Source organism: Hippoglossus stenolepis, chromosome 10 (assembly GCF_022539355.2).
Source record: "Hippoglossus stenolepis isolate QCI-W04-F060 chromosome 10, HSTE1.2, whole genome shotgun sequence".
Taxonomy (NCBI): domain Eukaryota; kingdom Metazoa; phylum Chordata; class Actinopteri; order Pleuronectiformes; family Pleuronectidae; genus Hippoglossus; species Hippoglossus stenolepis.
Window position 1 is genome coordinate 7,842,565 of NC_061492.1, and position 25,315 is coordinate 7,867,879.

The 25,315-nt window shown below is 42.9% G+C and overlaps 1 protein-coding gene across 5 annotated transcripts in view; it reads right to left on the reverse strand.

Moving 5' to 3' along the window:
- Nucleotides 1-2,238: 2,238 nt before the first annotated feature.
- Nucleotides 2,239-25,315, reverse strand: part of fermt2 (FERM domain containing kindlin 2) — a 41,295-nt gene continuing 18,218 nt past the window's right edge. For 2 of the 5 annotated variants that reach the window (XM_035167694.2, XM_035167693.2), the window contains exons 4-17: nt 20,173-20,301; nt 17,917-17,949; nt 15,706-15,931; nt 15,452-15,554; nt 15,050-15,157; nt 12,295-12,429; nt 11,858-11,907; nt 11,130-11,254; nt 10,395-10,501; nt 10,086-10,304; nt 7,586-7,606; nt 5,606-5,730; nt 5,326-5,467; nt 2,239-5,192 (exon numbers count right to left, since the gene is read on the reverse strand). In XM_035167694.2, the coding sequence (XP_035023585.1) occupies nt 5,019-5,192; nt 5,326-5,467; nt 5,606-5,730; nt 7,586-7,606; nt 10,086-10,304; nt 10,395-10,501; nt 11,130-11,254; nt 11,858-11,907; nt 12,295-12,429; nt 15,050-15,157; nt 15,452-15,554; nt 15,706-15,931; nt 17,917-17,949; nt 20,173-20,301 (1,697 nt within the window). In that variant the 3' untranslated portion in view covers nt 2,239-5,018. The remainder of the gene's footprint in view (nt 5,193-5,325; nt 5,468-5,605; nt 5,731-7,585; nt 7,607-10,085; nt 10,305-10,394; nt 10,502-11,129; nt 11,255-11,857; nt 11,908-12,294; nt 12,430-15,049; nt 15,158-15,451; nt 15,555-15,705; nt 15,932-17,916; nt 17,950-20,172; nt 20,302-25,315) is intronic. The other 3 variants (XM_035167696.2, XM_035167695.2, XM_035167697.2) reach the window with 3 other exon arrangements.

Sequence of the window (25,315 nt, forward strand, 5' to 3'; positions counted from 1 at the left end):
GGTGAACGTCAGGAATGATGCTATCAATGTTCCCCTGAATCTGAATGATGCCATTTGTTTACCCAGGAAGTTGCAGTTGAATGGTTCCCGGCACTTTGCTCCTTGTCCTGTGCAACTTCTTTCATGTTTTCACTTCCTGCATTTTAATTGTTTGTGAGCAGCACAGTCTGCATCAGGTCTCCTCCCACATTTTCACATCAAAGCCTCCGTCCGGCTCCGTCCTCCAGAGGTCTCTGAGGAATTCCTCGTCACTAGGTGGGGCTAGAGTCCCTCAGAAATATGTGCTGTACAGGGAGCATTAAAAGAGGTTTTAAAGGAACAGTATATCAGCTTTTCAAAATCATTTTGATGGTTCACTGACTTGGAATCAGGAGAATGGTGACGCTCCTCACCCTGAACACCTGCTCTCGCTCTATGTAACAGCTCAGATTCCAATAATCAGGCCCAAGTTCAAGAGTGACGTCGAACAGTAGATCAGTCAAAAAGTCTTAAATCTATAAAAATCCAGTGTCTATGTCCTTCTTTAAAATATGAAGAACTCTAACCAGACTTTGTTGGATTTGTTGCAGTGGCAGCTCCTCTGGTTCATGGGTAATGTCCACTGGTTAGTTGTGTTTCAGTTGAGTGAGTGTTACTGGGCAGTCAGAGCTCCAGTCAAAGGTTGATAGGCTTTGTCTTTTCTCCACATGAAATCCACGATTTCGTACTACATGGTTTTTAACCAGATTTTCGACAAATTTTGGAACTCGCTGACAAAAGGAGCCAAGTCTGTGTTTAGTTTCGATAACAGAAACATGTAAACTCTTCAAGATGCTCGCCGACACATTTCCCCTTCCGACTGATATCCATAGTCTAAATATATGAACAAATTGGCCAATCAGAGCAGACCGGACATACCAGTAGAGGGTTTCTCCTGATGAAAGACCATGTCGAGTGTGAGCCCGTGGGGTAAACTCACAACAACCGCAAGACTCCCGATCACAAGATAACAAGTTGTTAAGTTATTCGCTCGGACACAGAGCATCAATCACCACGTGGGGCTGCAGAGGGCGCTGTTGCTCTGTAAGAGTGTTGCTTTAATATTGTGGCTGACGGGTGAACAGGGGACCTCGTTCGAAAGCTTCCTTGAAAGTTACTCCTGTCAAACACAACAGTGTAAGTGTTGTACTGAGACCCGTCTTCAGGAAGAAGAGGATGTTGTTGCAGAGCTCAGCTTCATCGCTCCCACTGCGACACTCATCTGATCTCAGACGTGACTGGAAGCTGCAGAAATCTGTGTGTCAGCTGTAACTGAAACAATACTTAGAAACTGATAAATCTAAATATTAGATGCACAATAGAAGAGTGGACATTCACATGTTCCAGCAAAGACTGTTGGGTTCTTACTGCACCAACAAGAGAGAAGAGCTATTGTTCTTTAATGCAGAGACACTAATGTCTTTTCTAAATGACACTGCAGTGGACATCAGGGGGTGGAAGCAGCCACCTCCATACCCCAGCTGCTCAGCAGGGGACAGCACTAATATGTGCCACGTCAACTGTGTGTGTGTGTGTGTGTGTGAGAGGGGGTCTGCGAATAGACAGCCTGTCTGCAGGCGGCTCTGATCTAATCTCCTCCTCAATCTGCCGCTCGGTCGGTGCTGGGACTTCAGGTAAACATGTCAGATCTGGAGAAGTTTGGACAGCAGTGAGGATGAGGCCTCAGAGGGAGAGAGCACAGGGGAGGAAGGTTGTTGCACACTGCCCTCTGATGGACAAACATAACCAGTGCACACGCTATAGATATATACATGTTGCAATAGATCTTCAGTTTGCCATTTTTAAACTAAAAGATTTCAGACTGATCTCTACACAAGGTCTAGCTCCTCTCTGATATCTGTAACTGTTTGGTGTAATTTCTCTAAACTACCATAGTTTCAGTTTCTTGATCCAACTTTGATGCATTTTACTACAACTTTGCACAAATTGATGGAGCAAGACTTGTCACCAGCTGCACTTGCTCAGTTTTTTATATCCTGGCGCTCCTATGTGGATTTAAAAAGTGGATTATACCTCATCTGACAGCTGGTAGTGGTACGTAGACGTAACAGAAACCGAGGTGCAGCCGATTGTAAATCTCAACCCAATATGAAGCTAATTTAGATATTTAAGCATATTTTACAGGGAGTGTCAGATATCACCCAGTGGTGGTAACTGAATGTGGCTTAAAGTGCATAATCAAGGCCAGATCACACAGAGTTTAAATAAAAATTACTTTATTATTTTTTAAAATAAATGCATTTTTACAGTCAGAAAACAGAGCAGCAGGACATGCACTGCTGCTCCCGACACTGGAGGCAAACAAACACATCAGACAACAAAGACGAGGCTTGATTTTCCTCCCAACTTCATTTTTTGCTGATTTGTCTCAAACTCCAAGGTCTAAGCAATGTGGGTCTCCTTCATATGGACAATTATTAAATGGCACACTTCGGTTGTGACACAATATCAGACGAATAGGTGAAGTACTTCAACAACAAAAAAAAAAGGCACAGAGCAAATTAAATTTGCAGCGAAAAATGCACGTAAAGTTTCACCGTCAGTCGAAAGAATGAGCGTAAAATGCGACTCTGGGCCGCAGGTGGTAGAAGAGAAAGCAGAAAATCAATAAAATTAAGCAGTAATACAAGAAAACAAAGAACACATTGAAAAGGCATACGTATCTGTATTTTAGAAAAAAATATATATATGTACTCGACAAACATCTTCATCAAATCTGGAGTTTGAGACTAGTGTTATCTTCATATATAATCATATATATCTTCATCTGAAAACCCGGTAAGACCACAACATGAGCAGGCACGGTTCTGAATACTACACGTTGACAGATGACACCCCACTTTTTTTTTTTTTTCTTCCTGAAAGGAAATACTTCCAACCCCCAAAAAGCAGAAAAAAAACTGTACAATTTCTATAAAATGTTTGTGTTTTTACATTAGTTACAAAAAAATAATACTTTACTGACTGATCCTTCATAACTGAGAACAGAAGAAAAGAAAAAAACATTTTGCATATTCATTCTTCAAACTCAGTGACCTTTTGCTGGTGTGTAATGATAAAAATAAGAATAACAACAACAATATTAATACTATACGGTGTGAGAGACAGAAAGGCGAGAAGAGGAAAAAGGTGGCAGAAGGGAGCGATGATCCCTCGTGTTATGTAGTGTCAATGCACAGAGCAATGAGATGTCAGGGCTTTTAAATGTAATCGAAAGCATGATAATGTGATTTCCTTCATTTTCAAATGCAGCCAAAAACACACGTCTGGATAAATGTTAATGCACATTACTTATAAATCTGCACTTTCAGGTCAGGAGAGGAAAGAATGTGGTCTAAGAGACGAGCTTAAGGTTGGAGAAAGGGAGTGGACACTTTGAAAAATCACTGCCAATAGGATGATTTCTAAACGTGCACTTTCCAGGTCACATGATGATGAAAGAACATTCTAAACTTTGGGAAACGTAGTGGACATGTTGACAAATCATTTAGCTTCTTGAGTGTTTAAATATTAAAAAAACAAGGATAAAACCTGTCGATGGGATGAGACACTTTAAACACACACTGACAACTTGTGACATTATTGATTAGTGTTTATAAAACGTGTTTTGAGAAAACACTAAATGTTGCGAACATGAGAATTAATGACTTTTTAGACTGAGCTATTTTTGCTGTTAGGTCGACTCGTGGAGGTCCAAAACGGTCTTGATCGCCCCCTGGTGGTTGGCGGCAGTGTAAGGTCCCTGCCTCCTCTGTGTTAGTGGATGGGACATGGATAAAAATAGGTCATTTTAGGTAGTTCTTATCACACATGCTCGTTGAAATGTTTTAATGAGTTATTTGATGCTATAAAAATGGGGTGAAACTTCATGATTGGTTGCGCGCGTGCATCGGCAGGACCTCATAACAACTACTACTGCCCAGACTCCGGCTCCAAATCAAGTCAAAAGTGCAAGATGGCCGCATTTTAGATATTTGAGCTTCATGTTTGTACAACGGGAGGAAGCGGCGATGTCCATCTTTATTTTCCGGTCTATGGTTTGAACCCAGATTTCCGAACAAACGGGACGCTCGTTACAGTGCACTGAGCTGTAGTGTGTTTGCAGACATGCTCACTATCAGCAGTCCGTTAAATACAAAAAACTAAACTGAGGCTCTCAGTGTCGCACCTGTCAGAGAATACGATGAAAGTTCATAGGAGGGACTAGACTGTCTCCGGTTGTGGAGACGCAGACATCGAAAGAAAAAAAGGACATTTAAAAAAAACAAAAAACAGCTTATTCAAAAACAGGACTGTGTAGTGTAGAAGTGCTTACACGTGACTTCATAGAGATTAAACCCTTCATAGAGCGGATAGGATGTACACTGCTGTTTACAGATCCCCCCCCCTTTCCATCAGACTCTGAGGAGGTCCGTGTTTTAGGATAAATAATTAGATATGACTGTGGGTATCTGTGGCACTAAATCACAACATGTTTCAACGACAGTTGGACATCAGCTCTTTAGTCCGGTTCTAGAAGAGAAAAAGGAAAAGACAAAAGAGTGAAGAGGAAAAAAGAAAATCAAAGGATCTTTGGGATTAAATTTGGTGTTTGATTGGTGTTTAAAGGGAAGTCATGGACGTTAAGTTGATGGCCGGCGGTCCAGGAGGAGGAGGAGGAGGCGGCGGGTGGTCGTAGTTAAACAGGCTTCTGCTCAACCACAGGAGTTTAAGTTCAAAGTTCGTCTGAACTGATTCAACCACAATTTAGTGTTAGAACAAGTGACCTCGTCGGCAAAACAACAGAGAACACGGTTGTCGGCATGGCAACGGTTGCTGCTCTGGACTCTTCAGCACAGCTCAAAAAAAACTTTAAAAGACTGAGAAAAGTAGAATAAAATAAACCCATACAACGTGGTTCCACTCCCACCGCTCCCCTCCTGGCCCCCCCGGCCCACAATCGTTGACCCCTGGCTTGTTCGGGGGGGTGGTGGTGCAGCTCAGACCCAGCCGCTGGTCAGCTTATAGAACATCTCCTCGTCTAGAGACTCGTTCTGGTCCTTGGCGCGCGTGGACAGGAAGATGTAGCCGCCGATGAACTCGTGGACGACCTTGCAGTCCACCTCGGCGCAGATGAACGACAGGCTCGGCTCGTCGGCGAATTCCACCGTCACCTGCGCGCACAGAGCGGAGCGGAGCGCGTCACATCAGACATTCCGTGTCAAATCCTCACAGATATTAATGATACGTGTCGTGCTGATTTGGAAAAGCTAATTCACCACATTGTCACTTTTTATATGTTCCTACCATCTTGATCTCCCAGTTGACGTTCCACTGCTTCATGTTGCTAAAGCGCCAGGTCTTGATGGCATCTCCGGTGCCGCCGTCCATCCGGATCAAACGGTTGTAGGTGATGCCGATCAGCTCCTCCCTCTTTCCTCCCTGGAACCTGCAGAGAAGATGTTGGAAAAGAAGTTGGCGAATGAAAATGTGAAATGACCCAATGAGTCGGTGTCAGGACGTAAAACTGAATGTGTGCTTAAAGGAGATTAAAGTATAAAGCAAATGAGCTATTTATTGAACTTACTTTGCGAGGAAATGAGTCATTCCAAACTCGGGGAGCGACTGCCACGCCTGGATGAAACGCATCTTGGCCTCGATGAGACTCATCTGTGCCACGTTCTGGTGGGCTTCCAGGATCCGTCCTGAAATCTGACAAGCACACAATCATACACATTACACCCACAATATCTCGGTGTGTTCCCACCATCTGAGTCACCAGAAACACTGAGACATTCCCCAAAGTAAACAAATGTTTCCCATCACCACAACATCACCACATTTGAAACCCAATACACCCACATCGTCACACCCGCTGTATAAACAAGCTGAGGCCAACTGCACAGAGCCATCAGCGCACAGTGACAACAGATAACCAGAGAGGTGTCACAAGTCTACACACAGCTAGAAAACACACACACACTTATGAATTCATGAGCACCTGGGGAGCCAGACTACGGTTAAAAAGCAAAGAGAAGTGTTTAGTCTGTGTGCGTGTGCATGCATGTGTGTATTCATGTCCTTAAATCCTTTTCTTTTGTCCTTAACTAATTCAAGTTATACTTCACGCAACATGAGGATTTTGACTTCTCTGTCTAGAGACACACTGCTGATTACTTTCTAAATCAAATTAAAGTTATGCATGAGAACGTAGCTTTCCTTTCTCGAGTTGAGCTCAACATTTAAGTTTAACAACATTCCAATCAAATAATTAAAGTAATTACTGAGCTTCACTGTGACGGATCACTTACCTTCAGCAAGTGTCTAGTCTCTGCTTTTTATATTAAAACGAATGAATTAAAATCCGTATCAGCCTTCAGGGTAAGAAACTTTCCAAAACACATTAAAACTATGTAATAACCTGTGGTGTGGTTTGATAAACGGTCGGTGGAAATGAATATATCATGTAACATCACTACTTGTCCCTTCCATGTAATGTAATAAGACATAAAAACACAACAGTGATGCCCCCTGATGTCACATCAATAGAGTTAAATGTAATTTTTCTGTCTTATGTCACCCTGAAAACTTGAGAAGATACAGTAAACTATTAAGAAGGTTTCTAATTATTCTACTATATCGGCCACTATGATGACTACGTCCAATGTTTCCCACACAGACTTTACTTGGGCTGAATGCACAGGTGTATCAATGGCTGTCAAATGTATTTGGTGACACATCTTGGTAGTTTTCTTTCATTTCTATCCAACGGAAGAATGTGATCAGTTAATTCATGGAAACCCTCCCCTCGCTCTAACCCTCCTGTACAAGCAAGGACAGAGCAGGTAAAGCAAAGGTTTTTCTCCTTATTGTGTAATTATGTTCTCAGACATTAGTAACAACAATACTCTGCATTGCTGGCTTCAAGACTCAAGAGTCTATTCAGTGCACAAATCTTTACCTTGGCTTTCAATCTGCAGCAGCGCCGCTTAATCTATGTCTCCTTTGTCAACCTGGTGATGGATTTTATCTTTCTTTCAGCGCCAAATATTTTGCATCTCATTTTTGTATAGTTAAATTAAAGCCAAGCATCTGTTTTTCGTCTGTTTATTCAAATACTGACGGCAGAAACAGACTGAGGAGCACCTGGCTGCTTGTCTGTGGATATCAATGAATGGACGAGCACTAGATGTATTCACATACGCACAAACACTGGAGCTCTTGTTTGAAAAACCCAGAAAGACAGAGTTTTATATTCTTAGTGTTCATGTGGGTAAATGGAGGGGAGGGTTCGGTTATTCTGGATCTGTGAATTTAAATTATTTTAATTTAAATATATATTCAGTGCATTTTAAAATGTGAAAGGTCACACTTATTTCCAGTTTGTCCCATGTTGAACACCATTTTCTCATATTCACCAGCTACCAACACAAGTATAGTTCTGACCTGTGGGAAACACTGATTTCCTACAACTACTTCTCTGGTAAAGTGAAGAGCTCAGAGCTGAGACAATCATGCACATATCTAAGGTTTGCTCGGCACCCAGTGGACACACAGCTCAACTTACCAGGTCCCTGATATAGCCTGGCTGAGGAGGGAGAGGTGGGGATGGAAGGAAGATGCAGAGGAATGAAGGAGATGCATAGAGAAAAAGACAGAGTGGATAAAGAGAACAAGCAGATAAGATAAATGTTGAGCGAGGAAAAAGACAAAATAACAAGTAGACAATAACTGTAATAAAAAAGAAAATAAGAAGTTGGAAGAGAAGGGTTTGGCATGTCATGCAGTGTTTGGCCACAAGAGGGGTGTATAGCAGCAATAACACAGTGTATCATTTTGAGATTTTTTTTAAAGGGAGAAAGTTGAACAACATTTGTGTATATATTTCAGGTCTAGATAGTGTCTGTTTATTCTTTATAGACTTTCACATTGGGTCATGGTAGGAATCACACATGTTCTCTGCAATTCCTCTATCATCCACAAGATGGTGATATATACCAAGCAACACACTTCGGAAGCACCAGTGTGAAGGAGTGCCATGTCTCCAAGATCCAGGAGTTTATCATTGTGCCTTTATCATTCGTTTTCTCTCATGTAAATGTATAGATCTGATCATCATGGTGAAGTGTACAGTGTGTGCGTGTGTGTGTGTGTGTGTGTGTGTGTGTGTGTGTGTGTGTGTGTGTGTGTATCCGCTGGGAGCTGCAGCCCGGAAGTCTCCTCGGACAAATCTTACCACAGGAAGTCCAGTTTGAGGGAGGTGGGGAGGGGTCACAGCTGACTGAGAGCTAACGGGCTTTTCCCAGACACTTTTCCCGCGCAGCACTCCCAGGAAGGGCTCATTTCCTGCTGCCTCACACTAACTGCATGAGTATGTGTGTACATGCACATACTGTACATAATGCCACCATACTTTCATGTTGAGCCTGGGGACACCCGCTATTAGACTGGGGTTTGAAGAAGCGATTGGACCTGAGCCAGAAAGAACCACAGACACACACCCTGCTGGGGTCATTCTCTCGTCCACGTCCTGCCTCCTGTTCAATCTGGCCTCGCTTCCAGGCACTGAATTAAGCCAAAGAGGTTTATTTTCCTTATTTGTCGTAGTGAAAAACACTGAAATATGAAACTGGAGTCTTCTTTACAAAACTGGGTCAGTAAACAGTGAACTGTGATATTTGAGCAGCTTATCGTTGTAAGGAATTTGTTAGTTTTCAACAATAACAACTCCCATTACGGTTTGATAGAACGCATATGGTTCACGGGAGCTTTAACTCTTAAATGCTCCCAAATATAGTATTCCTTCATCTCACTGAAGTGATGACCTCCTGAAATATGCGATCAGGAAATCTATATATAAGGTTTCAGCTTTTCAGTGGGAAAAAAGCACTAATGATTCAAAAAAATCTATATTTATGGAACACATTGGCTCCAACTATATTTAAGGGGTTGTCTAAAAGGAGACATACAGAAAGAGTGAGAACTGAAGCCACAGTTGGTATTTGGATAATTCAAACTTTTAACTTTAACACGTTTCCTGTATGACAAAGTATCAAAGAAATGAGAAACAACACTGGTGTTTTACTCGTCTACTATCGAAGGTGTCTGCTGGAATCGTCTTTCTCCTGTATTATCAGTCACTGGTTTTGTATATAAAACACACGCCTAGATCCTTGTGGTGCATCATTTCTCAATCTTTTTCCATTCCCCTCTAATCTTTCCTCACTTTCTGGACAATCATTATAATTCTGACCATTTCTGAGTCATTACCTAACATTACCTAACATCTCTCCAACCCCCTTGCACCGTTCTACTTTTCTACTATGACTTAAATAAAACCAGGCTGGGTGAGTAAGCTAATGCGAGCAGACCCCTCCCTCTCTTCCTCATCTAACACTGCCATGGCGTTCGTGTACTCAGCTGTTCCAGTGCACACACACCAGCCTATTGCTTGCATGCAAATCTGCTGGGCACATCGTAGAATTTACCTAACGCCTACAAAGATTCATTGTCAGTGTTTGAATGTTACACCTGGTTATTAGGATGTTTGCTACTGACAGCTACTTATAGTCGCTTCTACCTTAAAAAGACAAATAAATTGAATTGTCTCGTCTTGGGATCTCTTCGCTATAAGCCCTTTTGTCTACAAGCACAAAGACTGGGAGCTGAGCTTAAGTATCTGTTTCAGTCTGACATGAGCAGCTCCACTGTGTGCAGCCCTGAGTGGTTTGGATGACTGCTGTCCTGGTTTCCCCTCGGACAGAGAGGGGTGGGGAGGAGGAACCGAAGGAAGAGGAGGAGGAAATGTAAAGGAGGGGGAGTAGAGGAGAGGTTGCATTCCATCGCAAGACAACCCTGATGCCAGGAGGCGCCCATCTGGGAAGCATCAAACGCTGCTCGGTCTAACCCCACAAGCAACTCATCAAACAAGTAAAGAGCTTCCCAGAAAACACACATGACCACAGATAAGATGTTGTCTTCTTTCTGTCTCTTTCCGACAACACACTTAACTTTGCTCAGAGTTGTAATATGGAAATTGTGTGACAGCTCCCGACAGAAACGCTTACCTGCTTGTTCTTGTACTTCTTCAGGTAGCGCGGCGACACCAGGCATTCTGGGTTGATGTCGGTGGTGATCGGCTCAATGAACTGAGGGTCGGGGTTCATGTGCTGCATCTTGAGGAAGGACAGAATGTTCTGGACCTCCAGGTTGTAAGAGCTGTCAGCCATGGTCTTCCCTTTGGAGGCCAAACGACATGCGGCCATCCAGTGGGCGTACTGCTTCTCCTGAAGATGAAAATCAAACAAAGCTAATAATCAAAAACCCGTCAAACCACGAGAAACTGTAGTGAACGGTGGATCAATGTCAAGTCTTACTGTGTCACACCGAAGCCAGATCTCGTTCATGCCATCAGCCACAGGGATTAGCAGCTTGATGTTGAATTTCTGACCCGAGATGTTAACATCTGGAGTTACCTCACAACCTACACATGTGAAGCCATAGTGCAGAGAGGAAAAATGGGTCAAAGGTGCAAAGAATGCATACTTGCAGTCGAAAAATAAAGCATTAAATTCTTGTATGGGTGTGAAGTGATTTAAGCTGCTTTCAGACATGCAGTGGAATTCTGGATAATCTCCTGTTATTCTCCTGAGGGGCTGTAAGTGAGAACGCAAACGTCCGAGTGAGAGGCTCCGGACTTTCTCTCCTGCCAGCCCTCAAGTAAAAACTCTGGATAATGTCCGAATGAGCCCTTGTAAGAATAAAGCAGGAGATCACCGCAAGCGAATGAAGGTATTGATGACGTTTCTAATACGTGACGGATGCAAAAATGAAAAATAACAAAATTAAGACAAATATCTCAGGATGAAAAAGGGTGTCAAGAGAACATTTTGGTGATAAGGGCGAGCGCTGGTGACGACTATTGATCTATTTGCGCCACCTCTCGCCTAAACACTCCAGAGATTTATCGGAGAATCTCCTGCTCCTTCTTATATATATATGGAAGGCAAACTCTGGAGAAAGTCCGGACCCCATTGTGCCGACATTCTCTGGAGTGTCTGAAAACAGCTTTTATTTTGGTGTTTCTATGTAAATTGTATGAGGGTCTGCACCTCTTAGATTCATTTGTAGAGCAGGTGTCCCGTGCGCCTCCTCTTTACTCTTGTAACAGGAAACTGTGATATCCTTGAATGTGCACCAGTACTGCTTATAGCCCTTCAGCGTCAGTTTCTTGGGTCTGGAAAATATGTAAGACACAGAGGGAAACATGTCATACTTCAGATGGAAAAAACAACAACTTTTTCTTATTATTAATGGGGGAGGGGAGATCATAAGTGAGTACAAAGAGGGAGGAGGAGTGGGAGGAAGGGGCTGTTCTCCAGTGCAAAGTCAGCGAGGTGAACAGGAAAGGAGCCAGCGTTGGACATGAACATTAACGGAAAACCATTAAAGAGGAAATGCCTCTCGATATCGTTCCCCCCCCCCGCCTTGATGGTTTAGACATTTTATGAGACAACCACCCCAGGGGCCACCTGCCTGTCAGCAAAGACCTACAGCCAAAAATTATTGTGGTTCAAAATATGCTTGGTCCAACTGTAATCACTTAGAAAAAGAAAAGAACGAAACTGCAAGCTCAGCCTGCAAATGTCCTCTGGCAAACAACCTGGTCTATTACACTGATGCAAAACAGGCAAGGGCGCGCGTATTTAGCCAGAAGATGCTATTTCCTCTAATAGATTCAACATCTTTTTGACAAACTAAATCATTGCACAAGCACTCATACACAGTTGTTACACGCAGGTTTTTTTTTTTACAACATTGAAAGTGAATGTGGACTTACTTGAAAACTTTCACGTAGTCAGCTAGCTCAGGAATAGATGTGATATCACCCTGGAAGGAAAGGAGACATTTTAGTAAAAACACAGAACATGAGAGAGTGGTTGAAATCAAAACAATGACTCAAGGATCAACGTTGTTCATTTTCAATGTCATTAGTCATTGGAATATTCTAAAGAAAACACTTGTTGCGTAATATCTCAGAGCTCAGTTTCCTCTGATAAGCTGTATAAACTTAATTCTCACAGTGAATGTCATTGTTAATTCCCCCCGGTCAGTGTGCAGTGTTTACGTAGGTTTATGCTCCTGTTTAATGTGACGTATGAAAGGAGACTTCATCAGACTGAAGTAGAGAAACAAAGTGAAAAAAAAGCCCAGTGCAATTAATCCATAGAGGCTATTTCCTCCAGTGCATGTGATGATGTGGCAGTGTCGTCGTACCAGTGTGTTGGACGTCTTCCCTCCTTCCAACGTGATCTCCAGGTCTGACAGGGCTGCATCCACCTCGTCCACCTCCTTCTCACTGTTGTTCATGTGGTTGTCTGAAGCCATGATTGACAGTTTGTTGATGTGGTACTGACGGAAAAGAGAAAATACACCAGTTACACCAGTTTTCTGCATTAAACCAGGGTTTCTAACATTTTTAGGACAATCCATGATATTTTCAGAAATTCCACATATGAAAAAATGTCAAAGTACAATGGACTGACAAACATGAAATATTATAACAAGTGACGGTGATATTCTACAATTTTACACTCAGACTTGCACATGAACCAGTCACATACAGAGAAATGTAAGAATATTTATTACAGACTTCCTTTCAGACACACGTGTGCAATATGTACTTCACTGGAGGTTTAGGATCAGAGGCGAGTTGTAGCAAAAGTCTGAAGTACTATGGAAAATGGTTTCACATTTATTATCCTCACAGCACAACTAAAACCTAAACTCTTCCAGTTACAAAAGGTTTCTATCCAGCAGATAAATGGAAGCCTTCCAGAAGAAAAAGAAAAACAGCCTCAGTCAGAGACGGACTTTAAGTAAAATAAGAGCAAGTTGCAGAAACACTTTACTAGCAAATGTGAGCTACTCCAACACCTTTGTCAACAGTTTTGATTTCGTGCAATGTGTGCGACTGGTGCAGAGACACTAAAACTTTGCATTATAAAAGGGAACTGGTCTCGGCTAATTACCATTTCAATAGTGAAAGGCTTTGTTGGCATTTATGTTAGCAAATAATGCCACTGCGCAGCACTGAGTTCAGCAGTGATGGGACAATGTCCTTAAAGATGAGAAGACTAGTTTCAGGAAGAGGGGAGAATAAAGTGCTTGGTGGTGATGATTCACTGAGAGAAATAGTTTAGACGATTTAGACAATGTGTTCTCAGCAACTATAACAGCCTCATGAATCGTTTTTTACTGGGAACACATGTGCAACTGGGCCAATGGGATGTGATAAGAGACAGTGTGCTCTTGTAACAATGGAGACAGCAATTCATCAAGATGGGACTCATTTCTGAAAAACCCGCCTGTGGCTTCCTCTTACTGTGAGTCACAGATACTAAATACAACTTGTTGACAAATGGTATTTATAATGTCAACCCATCACCAACCCCCCACCAATATATGAATGAACAGCTGTCGAGCAGATGAGAGAAACAGAGACAAGAGTTTGACAGAGATATGTGAGGCTTTAGTCAGCTAAGGTTACAGAATGTGGGACAAAGGGCCCTCGATAACCCTCCATGCTTTCACAGTGAGGGGCTTGCTTCCTGTTTGTGTGTATAAATGGCTGAACCCAACTGTTTATCTACTGAGATACAAAGTACAACCCGTGCCCTAAGTTTCTCCTGTGGGCAGCGTGACTCTGAGGTCGATTACTGTTCTCGACTAATGATCACCTCACGTCTATGTTCTGCCAAAGGGACACTTCCAGGTGATGGCACAGTAGCACAGGCCAGCAACATGCTGGAAGTGGACAATCATTGCTCTTAATTTAGACCCTGTGTATCCACTCTCAACGATGAAACATTAGCCCACGCCACCCAACTGAAACATAGTGGTAGCTCCCCAAAGTGCTAACAGACAGGTAGCAACAGTGTAGTAGATTAGCATCTCTCTCAGGAAATGAAACAAGAAACTAGTTAAGTGTAATTATAACCAGCCTGATGAGACACACCTAACACCTCAGAGTGTAAAAGGGCTTTTAGAGGCATGTGAGCAGGTCTGTCTGGGAGACAGTGTCATGATGGGGTGGGTGGTCTGGGCTGCAGCGCTGGGTCCCGGGACCAAGATGCTCTATAATTACCCTGGGGGTGCGGACAGGATGGCGTCCTCAGGTCTTGGCACCCACAGTTTATGAGGGTCAGAAATAGCAGGGGCACCAACCCCAGATTGAAGGGGGCATCCTGAGGGGGGCAAAGGTGCTCACATCTGTATATCACTTCCACTGATCCCCTTTAAAGCCACTTGTTGTCATTTCACTTTCATCTGATCGTCCTTTAAACTTGTCTCATAAGAGAAAGTTTGTCTGATGCCACGATTGTCCAGGGCAGAGCAACTCAGTGTGAGTGGCTACAGCAAGGGGCCCCGAGGTTGGCAGAAATGACTTGGTCACATGAAGCTAAAAGCCTTGCAGAGAATACAGTGAAGAATACAGCTCTGTTGTTACTTACTAGATACCAACAAGGATGCTAATGAAAATAAGAATATAACATTAAAACATCTCATTTCTTCTTCATTACACTGTTTCTAGGAATCAAAGTGATTTCACTCTGTTGAGCTAAGTACGGAAAGTCCATTAAAATTAATTATTCATAAAGGATTTTTGGTTTAAAAGCCTAATGACTCATTTTCCATTGACTAAGTCAGATATAAATGGAATTGATTGATATCAAAGCATAGTGATGAGTCCATTGGGAATCTGTGCGATAATACCCCTATTGACTCCTTCTGCAAGACTGTGAAATAGCCAAGTTTTAGTATGCATGCTGCAGCAGAGCTGGCAGCCATATGGCTCAGCTCTGGGCTGGAAGCCCATTCCGTTTATTAACTTGCGGTTGAGAAGGAAATGTGCCCATTGGCCGATGAAGAGAAGTGTACAGATCTTCAAATTTCAGACCCTGACTAAACATTGCTGAAACAGGAAAAAAATAGGATCAGGGAAGGACACAAACATGCTGAGTCCTCTTACCTGCAGGGCAGCAAACATCATCATTTCCTCCTCCGTGCACTCGATTTCCTCCAACAGGATAGCCCACTTGGACTGTTCATAGAGCTGGTTCACTCGGATGGCATCATACTGTGGACAGGCACAAACAAACAGTAAACAAACTAACGCTGTCTCACAGTCCGATACACACAGGATGTCAGTAAATCTGGTGATGCAATATTTAAAAGGTTGTATGTGTTATATTCTACCCTGATTTTTGTTGTCATAAAAATATTAGGTCAGTTGAACTTCAAATGTCATAGATGGTCAGGGTCAGTATGATGTAATATATACTGCAAACTACACAGGTTAAAACTCTGTCAGTATGAAATGTTTTCAACAGACTGTAAGGTTAAGTTGTTGTGCTTTGTCTGTGGGATGTACCTTAGGGTTGAGGTCAAAGAAACTGTGGTATTTGAACCTCAGCAGCAGCACCTCATTCTCCTTTACATCCTGCTCCATCAGAGACCTGGATGAGTCCAACCACCTGTAAAGAGACAGTGAATGAGCTGCTTAGAATTTGTCTTTTAAAACAATCTTTCTGGAAGAGATGCAGCCTCTTGCAACTGTTTTGTTCAATTGAAAAACTTAAACCAGTTTAACCAAAGGGCCAAACCACTGAGCAGAGTTCATCTCACCCCTGGTTGATTTTGGCTTTGTCCAACAGAGACTGGGGCTTGTACATTTTCGCCAGGATGTCTGGTGAGGAGATTGGCTGGCTGACGGCGAGGATGCTGGGATTGCCTTCGGACAAGGGGCTGTCCCCGAACCAGGCAGAGGTGGGCGACAGCGGACTTCCGTCCCTGGAGTCGTAGGTGGGGGTCATTGTCTTACTGTACAAGCCTGGACTGGAGTAGATGCTCCCTGGAAACACAGAGCCATCAATCAGTTCTTGTAGTGCAAAGAATACACACAAAGTACTTATTAAATAAACATAATTTTGACATTTTGCTTTAGACAATCCAATTAGGTGCACAATCACAAATAGATCATTAAAAACAGCTATGGGGTAAAATGGTGAACGCCTTCCAAAAAGCACACACACACTTGCAGCCTATAGCCAGGCCAGCTAGCAGTCAACAACAACCATGTGACTACGAGCCCACACTTTGCAGATGAGTGACTTCAACCATCCATGTCCTCCTGCTGATGGTGGGATTGATGTGGATCAGCATGCAGATGATGCACTACATGATCGGGGTCACCCGCTTACTCACAGTCAAAAAACCTGCAGGAATGCACCGCACACAGCAAACAACTGCACAACGTGCTGCAGAGAGGAGAGGAGGAACGCAAAGATGTGGGAGGAGGATGCCTGGATTACAATAAGATGTAACTGTAAATTCAAATCCTCATGAAATTGTCTAAATATTTTGAATGTTGTTTTTCCAATAGAATTGAGGTTTAGTTTATCCATTTGTTTTTTAACCTTGGCTTTTGGCTCCAAACAAAAGCAGGACACCAATGAGAAGTTATCTGCATTTCCTGTTGGCTGCGCCTTGTGGAGTATTTTTGGCCCCACACCCCTCCGTTCCCTCTCTCCCTCTGTAGGGCTCAGGTCAAGAAGCAACACTGGCTAAACCACTAAATCCCTTCTGAAATCAGGAAGTGGGCTTGGCTTGTGTCTGTGAGTGTGTACATGTGTGTTTGTGTTTGCAAGCTGAGGTCATGAGAACAGGGTGCCGGCTATGGCCACCCATCCCTTGCGGGGGAAGGCTTTATTCAGTGACTCTATAAAGGGTTTTCCCCCTGATGCTGAGTTCATCGGGTCAGGGAGAGTACTCCCATCTCCCGTAGGGGTTCCTCAGGAATCCCAAATATTCAGAGACACCATGTATAAGGTGAAAGCTGGCATCCCACTGAACAACAAAACTGGTCCTCCTCCATCCTGTTTACTGACTCTCCAATACAAACGAAACTACACAAAGAATGTCAACATGACTTGACTTCCTAATGCTCCCACACTGGGGATTTGTAGAGGGCTTATATGGAAGGAGCTGGACCACCATGGGCTGTTAAGACGAGAAGTAAACCAAGAGAGGGTTGAAAAATAATGAGATGCGTCTCTGGTGGTTTTGATTTTTATAAGAAAGTTTTTGTGTGGGCTGCACTAACGAATGTACAGTAGTGGACCAATATGAATCTTGGACTAAATGTATAGCAAAAACCATACTGTATATAAGGATGGACAGCGGGTCTCAGCTTCCTCTGCTGTACAAGAATGTAACTAATATGTCCTAAATGAGGGTGTGGTCATGTTGCTCTTTCGACGTCGTTTGGAGCCAGAAGCTGCGCAGTAGTGATCATAGCATAGAGCAGCGTTAAAAGGTCCCATCAAAACACGAGCTTGACCAATCGTGAGTAGGGTTTGGTACCAAAATCTGGTGCCAATTACGCACCAGTTTCTATACGGCAAGTACATATCGGATTGAATCCCACTGCAAATTTTGGTGCATCATTTTGGTGCCTGAGCTCTGTACTGAAGTAGTTTCCCATGACTCTGGCAGCATGTGAAGTTAGCCTACAGTCAGCTAGCAGCTACCACAACAAAATATGCCTAAAGCTAAATGGTATAAAGTGTGGCTGTGAGCAGACCTGGAGTAGCTGTAATGAAAAAAGTGAGCTTTGAGCCAATTTCTAAGGAGAGGCAAAGTGTTTACATCATGTGACCTTTCAAACCAGCTGACTTCCTCTCGAGGAGCGGTCAGGTGACTCGGCCGCTAGTCCCAAAGGTTACAGATGTCATGTGACCTCAACACTCTGGCTGTGGGAGGGGGGTGGAGGGTAGATAGGAAGGGGTGAGGAAGCAGTGTTGAAGAGTAAAAGGACAGAGGAAGAGGAAAGCTTACCTTTGACAGGTCCGATGTATACTATCTCAGAGGCTAGGATGGAAAGAGAAAGAGTAAGAGAAAGGAGGACAGGAAAGGAAGCAGAGGGACGAAAAAGGAATGGAAAAAAAACATCAAGTGGACAGATTTGAGACAGCAGGACTGGGCGGTGAGGACACAGAGGAGAAAAGACAAAAAAAAATAGAGAAATAGAAGAATGCCAACTGCTAGCCTCAGAGCGGATGACTCAGTTTACCCTCTCTACAGAGGGAGAACACCCTGGCATGACTAGCGAGGTTCTGTCGTTTTCCATCCACACGTTCATTACCATCCAGCGCAACTGATTGAAAGCCCAAGCAAGACGTTGGTCAGTGTGACCCAGCCCTGCACGTATTAACTGCAGCACAAATATAAAGTGCTGGGAGACATAGTGGGTCTCAGGCTGAGTCAAAACAACAGCTGAGGATTAGTAACATGGCTTTTTCTACCAAAATGAACAGTTCTGTGGGCACTTGACACGAGCGTGCAGACAGACAAGGGACACAGAGTTTCCAAAATGGTACTTTTAAAGACAGAGATTGAGGTTATGGAAAATAATTGCCAGTCTTAAAGTGGAAATAATTAGTCACCATCTATATAAAGTTGCACATACTCTATACTGTATGTTTCCGAGCTGTGAAATGGTAATTTATCAGTTTTAACAGAAATGCCAGTTCCACAGTTTTGGGTTGTGGGAGAAAATGAAGTAGAAAATATTATTACCTCCACCAAGGAGGGAACAAATCAGGCACATTTGGGGACAGATATCCGAGTGTGCTCAGTATAGTATTTACTTAACGCCATGGCAAGCTACAGTGAGCTCTCCTCTCTTTGTCCCCAAAGTGGTGTGGACTATACATGAGCCTTTAGCTGCACAGGAGAGCACCGGGATTCTGATTGCATCGCTGCCTGTGTGAAAAACCTTGTGATTCCTATCAAGAGACCCGAGCTGAGAGGTCAGCCCTTCCCCACAAGCGACAAAACAACGCCTTTCAACTTGGCCAGGAAATACACCTTCTGACTGCAGCATGTGACTGATCTGATGGATAGGATGACAGGAAGTGTGTGGGTGAAGTGACATTGAACAAATTCTGCACATTCCTGATGGAACTGTTATTTTTGCACCACGTAGTATTGTGACCACAGTTGCCCAATGGGAAAAAAAATGTATCCACAATAGAGGCATCAACACAGCACACCCATGAAATGTAATGGTGCAACTTTGGGTGTGACTTTCATGAGCTGTGTCCATAAAAATGAACTGTAAAAGAAAAAGAGTGAATACGTGTGCTGCTTTTAAGCCTTTTCTGTCACTCATATTTCTATACATGGGCAGTGAATCAATTCTGCACATCAGCATTATCAGCCTTTCTTTACTGCAGGGAATTGTGAGGGTTCACCAAGTTCGCAGTAACAGTTCAGGCCTTTTTCCACTCACATGAGTGTCTATATGCATGTTGAGCCGGGTCTGAGGAGAAAGAAGACAGACTCGAGGGCCAGAGCAGAGCGTACAAAGAGTCCCATTCACCCTGTCTCATAGAGTTTGCAGTTTTGCTCAATGCTAACTCTGTGACAGCGGTGTACCCTGTTTTGTTCTGCCCCTCTCTGCTCACATGGTCGTAACCCTCCCATCAGTGGCAGAAGGAGGGAGGCGTGGCTGGTGTAGATGCAGTCGTGCAGCCTGGTTTGGGTTTAAAATGGCAGCGTGACCAACTATGCGTGGAATCTCAACCATTCTTCGTCCTCCCTGCCAAGGAGCAGGAAGCCTAGGCTGCAGATCACATGCAGGCCTCAAACTTACACATTCATATTTGGTCATTAGAGGCAGGCTGCAGAAATCTGGAGTTATCTTAGCGGGTTGTTTTGAACCACAAGTGCAATCAAACTAAAAAAAGAATGGAAGATGCTCTGTAGCAGCCAGTGGAACCTGTTATTCAACCCTGCTGCTTGAGGGAAATTAGATTATTGTTTTTCAAAATATACAAAAATGAAACCTATAATTATTTCACAGTAGATCTGAACCTAAAGACCTGATTCCTCTGACTTACATTTGTATAAATTCACCATTTTCATCTCAGCAGAACTGGCACTTGTCTCATATTTTCCTTTTCTGCTAAATAATCTTTAAATTCTATTCCTCCTTCCTCATATTCAGCTGGAAAATACTGTAGCAAGTGGTTTGAAGCCATACGTGCTTCATCTCCACATTAGTGTCGGAGTTACTGTCCATCAACACACCTGATCCGGGGGTTAACAGTGGACCCTCCAGCTCAAGATCATCCTCCTCTGCCTCCTCCAGCTTTTTCTTCTTCTTCTTAGGATCACGGGGCTTACGCAGTAGAGAAAGCTCCTCTGGGTGGCGAATATCTGGAGAGGGAGAGAGAAAGAAAGTTCATTTGATGTTACATAAAAATAACCTTGAATAACAATGAAGCAAAAGCAATGTGGACACCAGGATGGGCAGGTTTTAATGTTAGAATCCTACTAAAAGCATACACTTATTTATATGTTGTTCAACTACAGGCCTCATATAAACCACACAACCTCTTGCATGGGCTATAAATGCATAGAACCAGTCTTATATGTGAAAATAAAGATGCTAAAGAAACTTGAACTGAAATGAGTTGAGAGGCAAAAAAGGGAGAAGGAGTAAGAGAACGCAAAGGGATGGAGGAGATGAGCAAGAAAAGAGCTGAGCACAAGAGGGGTGGAAAATTGCAAATCCCTTCTCTCTGGGCCACAACAAATCTTTCTTTAACTGTATCCAATCTCCAACTGAGACACATGCCAGACACAACCTGGATCATTCTCCTCACACACATGAAACCAGAACCAGGAGGAAGAGAGCGCAGCTTTCACAAATACAGAACAAAACTGATGGTCCTCGGATAGGATAAATTAAATAAACACCCACGACTTAACTCTGCGTGCGTAAAGAGTTGTGTGCAAGATCCCGATCAGAAAATGAGATACCGCACTGAAGATAATGACTAAAACAGAGTAGCCTCTCTCCCCCGACCTCTCTCCCCCGACTTCTCTCCCCTCTTTTCCCTCCTACCCTTGAGCTTGGAGGCCAGGGAGCCATCACTCAGCGGCGGCAATGACGTTTTAAGATGAGTTTGGGTTGGTTCTGATCTAGTGGGTGAGACAGTCAGAAAGTGTCAGAACCAGGAGACATGCGGCTATAGTCTAGAAGCTTTAGGAACATCTGGATCCTCAGCTGGATTTGGTTTTGTCAAAGATTCCATATGAATTAAGGAGTGAGCCGATATCCGAGAATCTTATTTCATTATTTTCACTTTGTTTTAGACAAGAATGTTAAAAAAAAGAAAAGGTTTTCTCCAAGATCAGTTGAAATAAACCTCTCTTGATTTTCCAAAGATGAAGAATTGACAAGGTGTTGCACACTAATTAAAAAAAAGTTGCTGAGGGCCGGTGGGGGAAAAGCTAAAACGTGTGAGGGGAGAGAGCGAACGTCTTGGCTTGGTGAGAGATCTTGTTTGGTTTGTGTAACTAAAGCAAAAGCATTCCAGGAGTTTTAAGAACTACCAGATGGGAGCTCACCCTCTCTCTTCGTCTCTCGCTGACTCCCTCTTCCCTCCTCCCTCATTCTTGCTCTGCTGCAGTGGTGGAGTGCAATCCCTGTGCCCTTATACAGCCATGTGAGTTGCAGGCGTGCTGCCGAGCTTCAGCCGCGCGGAGCTGTGCAAGCAGCCTAATACACACAGTGGAGTGTGTATCAAATTGTGTATGTACACAGGGCTCCTGTCTTTTGTTGAGGCATTACAGAGGCATGTGGTATTCTACTACAAAGTTGCTTTAATTGTTCATACATATGACCTCATTGTCCACACAGGAAGTACAGTATGAGCCATCTACAGAACAAGCTGACCAGTGTAATAAGTGATAATAACAGGGTTTCTGCCGCTTTCAACAAGTTAAATTTAAGGGTATTTAATACCATAATGAATTAAATTTAAGGCCTATGTCAAGTATGACAGAAATGAAGGAATATGGAAGTCCCAGAATTACTTAGACTTCCACATAATTGAGGTTAAGGTGAAGTAGCTGAGTTTAGAATAACACTTGAAATGCCACGTTAACTTGGACACTAGAGGCAGAGACATGGGTTTTCATAATCTTTCCCTTAACTAAGACGACAGTTCCACGTTTGTCTTGGTTGTAGTTAAATTATGGCGTGTCGATATCTGTATCTAAAATGTAAGCCTAAAATTCAGATTACTGAATTTTAGAATGTTTTTAGACCCTGTGTAAATAAATGTTATACATAGAAATAGAAAGTATTTCAATGATACTGTAGCTTCCTAACATTGACGAATATTACAACCATCTATAGATGAAACGTGTGGCTCAAAAGCATGGATTTTGGTCACAAAGACTTTTTAACCAATTACTCAGTGTGATGAAAAAAAAGCCCATTATCAGAGGAGAAAATTAATATACTAATGTTCCTGTAAAATCAATATTTTAGACCCATTTACTAGATTGCTGTGCCCCAGTGTGTGGGAAAGAGGGAAGATGCGGTAAATAAATTGACAGATGTACTTATCACTCCTATGAAAGGAGTGGAGGTGTAACGGATGTGTCCTGAAGCACAAACACTATCCAAAATATAAAGAAGACAAAAACTATATAAAAACACTCCACTAGACAGGAAACAGTCAGTTTCTGCTGACATACCCAGACGAGTTCTGAATTGTATGTTTATAGAGACAATTTAGGGAAATCGTGAACTGGTGGGAAAGACTGCTCCTGCACAAACTGCATACTTGTGGCCAGTGTCAGGACGAGGAGGAGGAGTGAGTGATGGTTTGAGTGCTTACAAAAGCTTGGTCGACTTCCATTAGCAGAAATGACACCTTTGACAATAAGACCCCCCCCCAATCCTCCATCCTGCAGACTCCAGGCCGGGAGCCAGAGGAGAGGGGGGTTGAACTGGAGCCAGCTGGGCTCGCAGGACCTACTCCTTGGAACACATGATTCACTGCAGTGAGTAAGGCCAGCCGCAGAAGAATCACAAACACCGTCACAGTCTAATTTTACAGCACTAAGGTTTACAGTACAAACAGATGGAGACCCTACATGGACAAAAAAATTATAGAGGAGTGATTTCACCAACTATTTCCCCCTTTGCACATTTCTTACTGATTCGAAGAGGCACTCGCTGGAATGATCAATACTGTGGAACAATAAATTTGTCATTTGTTCCAGGGAAGACACAATAAAACCAGGGCTAAGAAAGGACTGACACATTCTGGGTCTAAACGGAAACAGACAACATGATGTGGATTTTTTTACGTTTAAGGAATTCAGCTTGTGATGAAGTGCAGTGAGGTCAGATGTTTGGCATCTGAGCTGAGTCAAGTGATGCTTTGATTTAATACAATAACATGAGACAGACGTCACAGACCAGTTTTAGTGTTTTTCAGTCCAACTTTAAGGACAAACGATAACAGGAATTGGCGTCTGAGGAGTCCTTCATTTATCAGACAGGAGGCTGAAAAGGTGCTAAAAGGCCATTCAGAAAGAACAATAATGCACTTTCATTTAGGAACCGGAGCCGAGGCTACACCGCACCCCTCCTGTGTTATGACAACAGTGGCTTGGGCCAGTCAAGCAGACCACAGGCTGATGTGCCACAAATCTGTTGGACCAAGACGATGGAGCAGCAGTGCCACACATTGAGAAAGGTTTCTGGAGGACAGTGCGCAGTGAGCAAACACTTCTCAACTGTCAAACTCATCCTCCTGTGCCCTCTATGTTCATCCCTGCTACCTCCACTTGCAGAGAAGTCACAGCAGCGTTGCTGCCCTTTCTATTTTCCACCGAACGCTTTGGTGCCTCAGGTTTCCAACAAATGGTAGCAAAGCAGTTCTTACCAAAAAACACAGTGCTTAAGTGGAACAGCCTGATTCCTGTTACCCTGAAGTGGTGCTTCGCAGAGAGCAGCAGCCTCATTTTGTACCGCCTCGAGTCCCAGGTCCACAGTCATGTGTTAGTCAGTTTGTGAAGAGTACATTTTGTGTGCTGGCCCACAGGAAGAGTAAAAAAACAGCCTCCTGTTAGAGGGAGGACGTGTGTGCGAGTGTGGAAGTGAGTCCAGGTTGTCTAGACAGGAGAAGCTTATGTCTGACTATGAGTCTTCACTTGGCAAATCATTGTTTAGAAAAGCCAGGATATCCAATTCATTGCAGACCTGACTTTATATTATTCATTTTGCATTTTATAGCTGAAATTATTAGTTGATTATTAGATTTTTTGACAAAGATCATTATATTTGTACATTCTGACTTTTTTTAATGTGAGTATCCATGGCTGATCTTTATTTTAGAAAATTGTCAAATAAGAATTAGGGGTTTACAGCCATTGAGACAAAACAAGCCATCTTAATATCTGATTGCTGACATGCACTGAACTCCGGATATCTTCTTGAGTTACCCCAGACATTTTCCAGAACTTTTCCTGCCAGTCACCTAGTAAAATGTCAGGTAAAAGTCAGAGTGAGCCCATGTGAGAATACAGCAGGAAAAGGTAAGCAAGTTGATGGCGTTTATAACTAAACAAAAAAAAAAAACTAAAAGAATACAAATATCTCAGGATGAAAAAGAGGTGCCATACACGTAGAAGATGCAGACGAACATGTCAACTTGAAAAACCCTACAGCATTTCTACAGGGTTTCAAGTGGCACCATTGCGCAACAAATTCAGAAACATCCGAAGGAACAAAAATATGCAGAGAATTCTCTGAATTGTCAGAGTTCATTCGTTATCATAATGTTATCTTGCAACTATAAATGGAAAAGCCCAAATTCCTTAACCGTAACTATCTTGTAAGCAGAGCAGCACAGGACGTAGGAGCTGCCTAATGGAAACAGAGGTCAGAACAGGAGTGAAACTGATTTTCATCTGTTACAGTACATCGACCTTTCGCACAGTCCTCCTCATTCCCAGCCGGGCCAGATGGACTGTGTCTCTGTCAGGACCCAGCTGCTATGGACATGGGAGAAGTACAGCAGTGATAATTGGTTTTATGCTTTTAACTTGGTAGTGTTATGTTGATTTTATATGCTTTGGTCCTGTATGGGAAGCTCACTTACATAATCTAAGTTGTGCTAAAGAGAAAATAGAAAGTTTGTTGTTTGTTTATACAAATTGTTTATATTTTAAAATAGCAGAGTGTTGATGGCTTAATATTAATCTTAAATTGTAGAGCATAATAGGAAAAAATCCACCATGAAGAGGGCGGGGATAAAAAAACTGCCAAATACTTCACTAGAGGACTGAAATCCAAACTTATTTTGGAAGAGGAAATAGCTTCTGTGTTACCAATTGACTGGACTTGCCAGAGCAAAAGAAATTG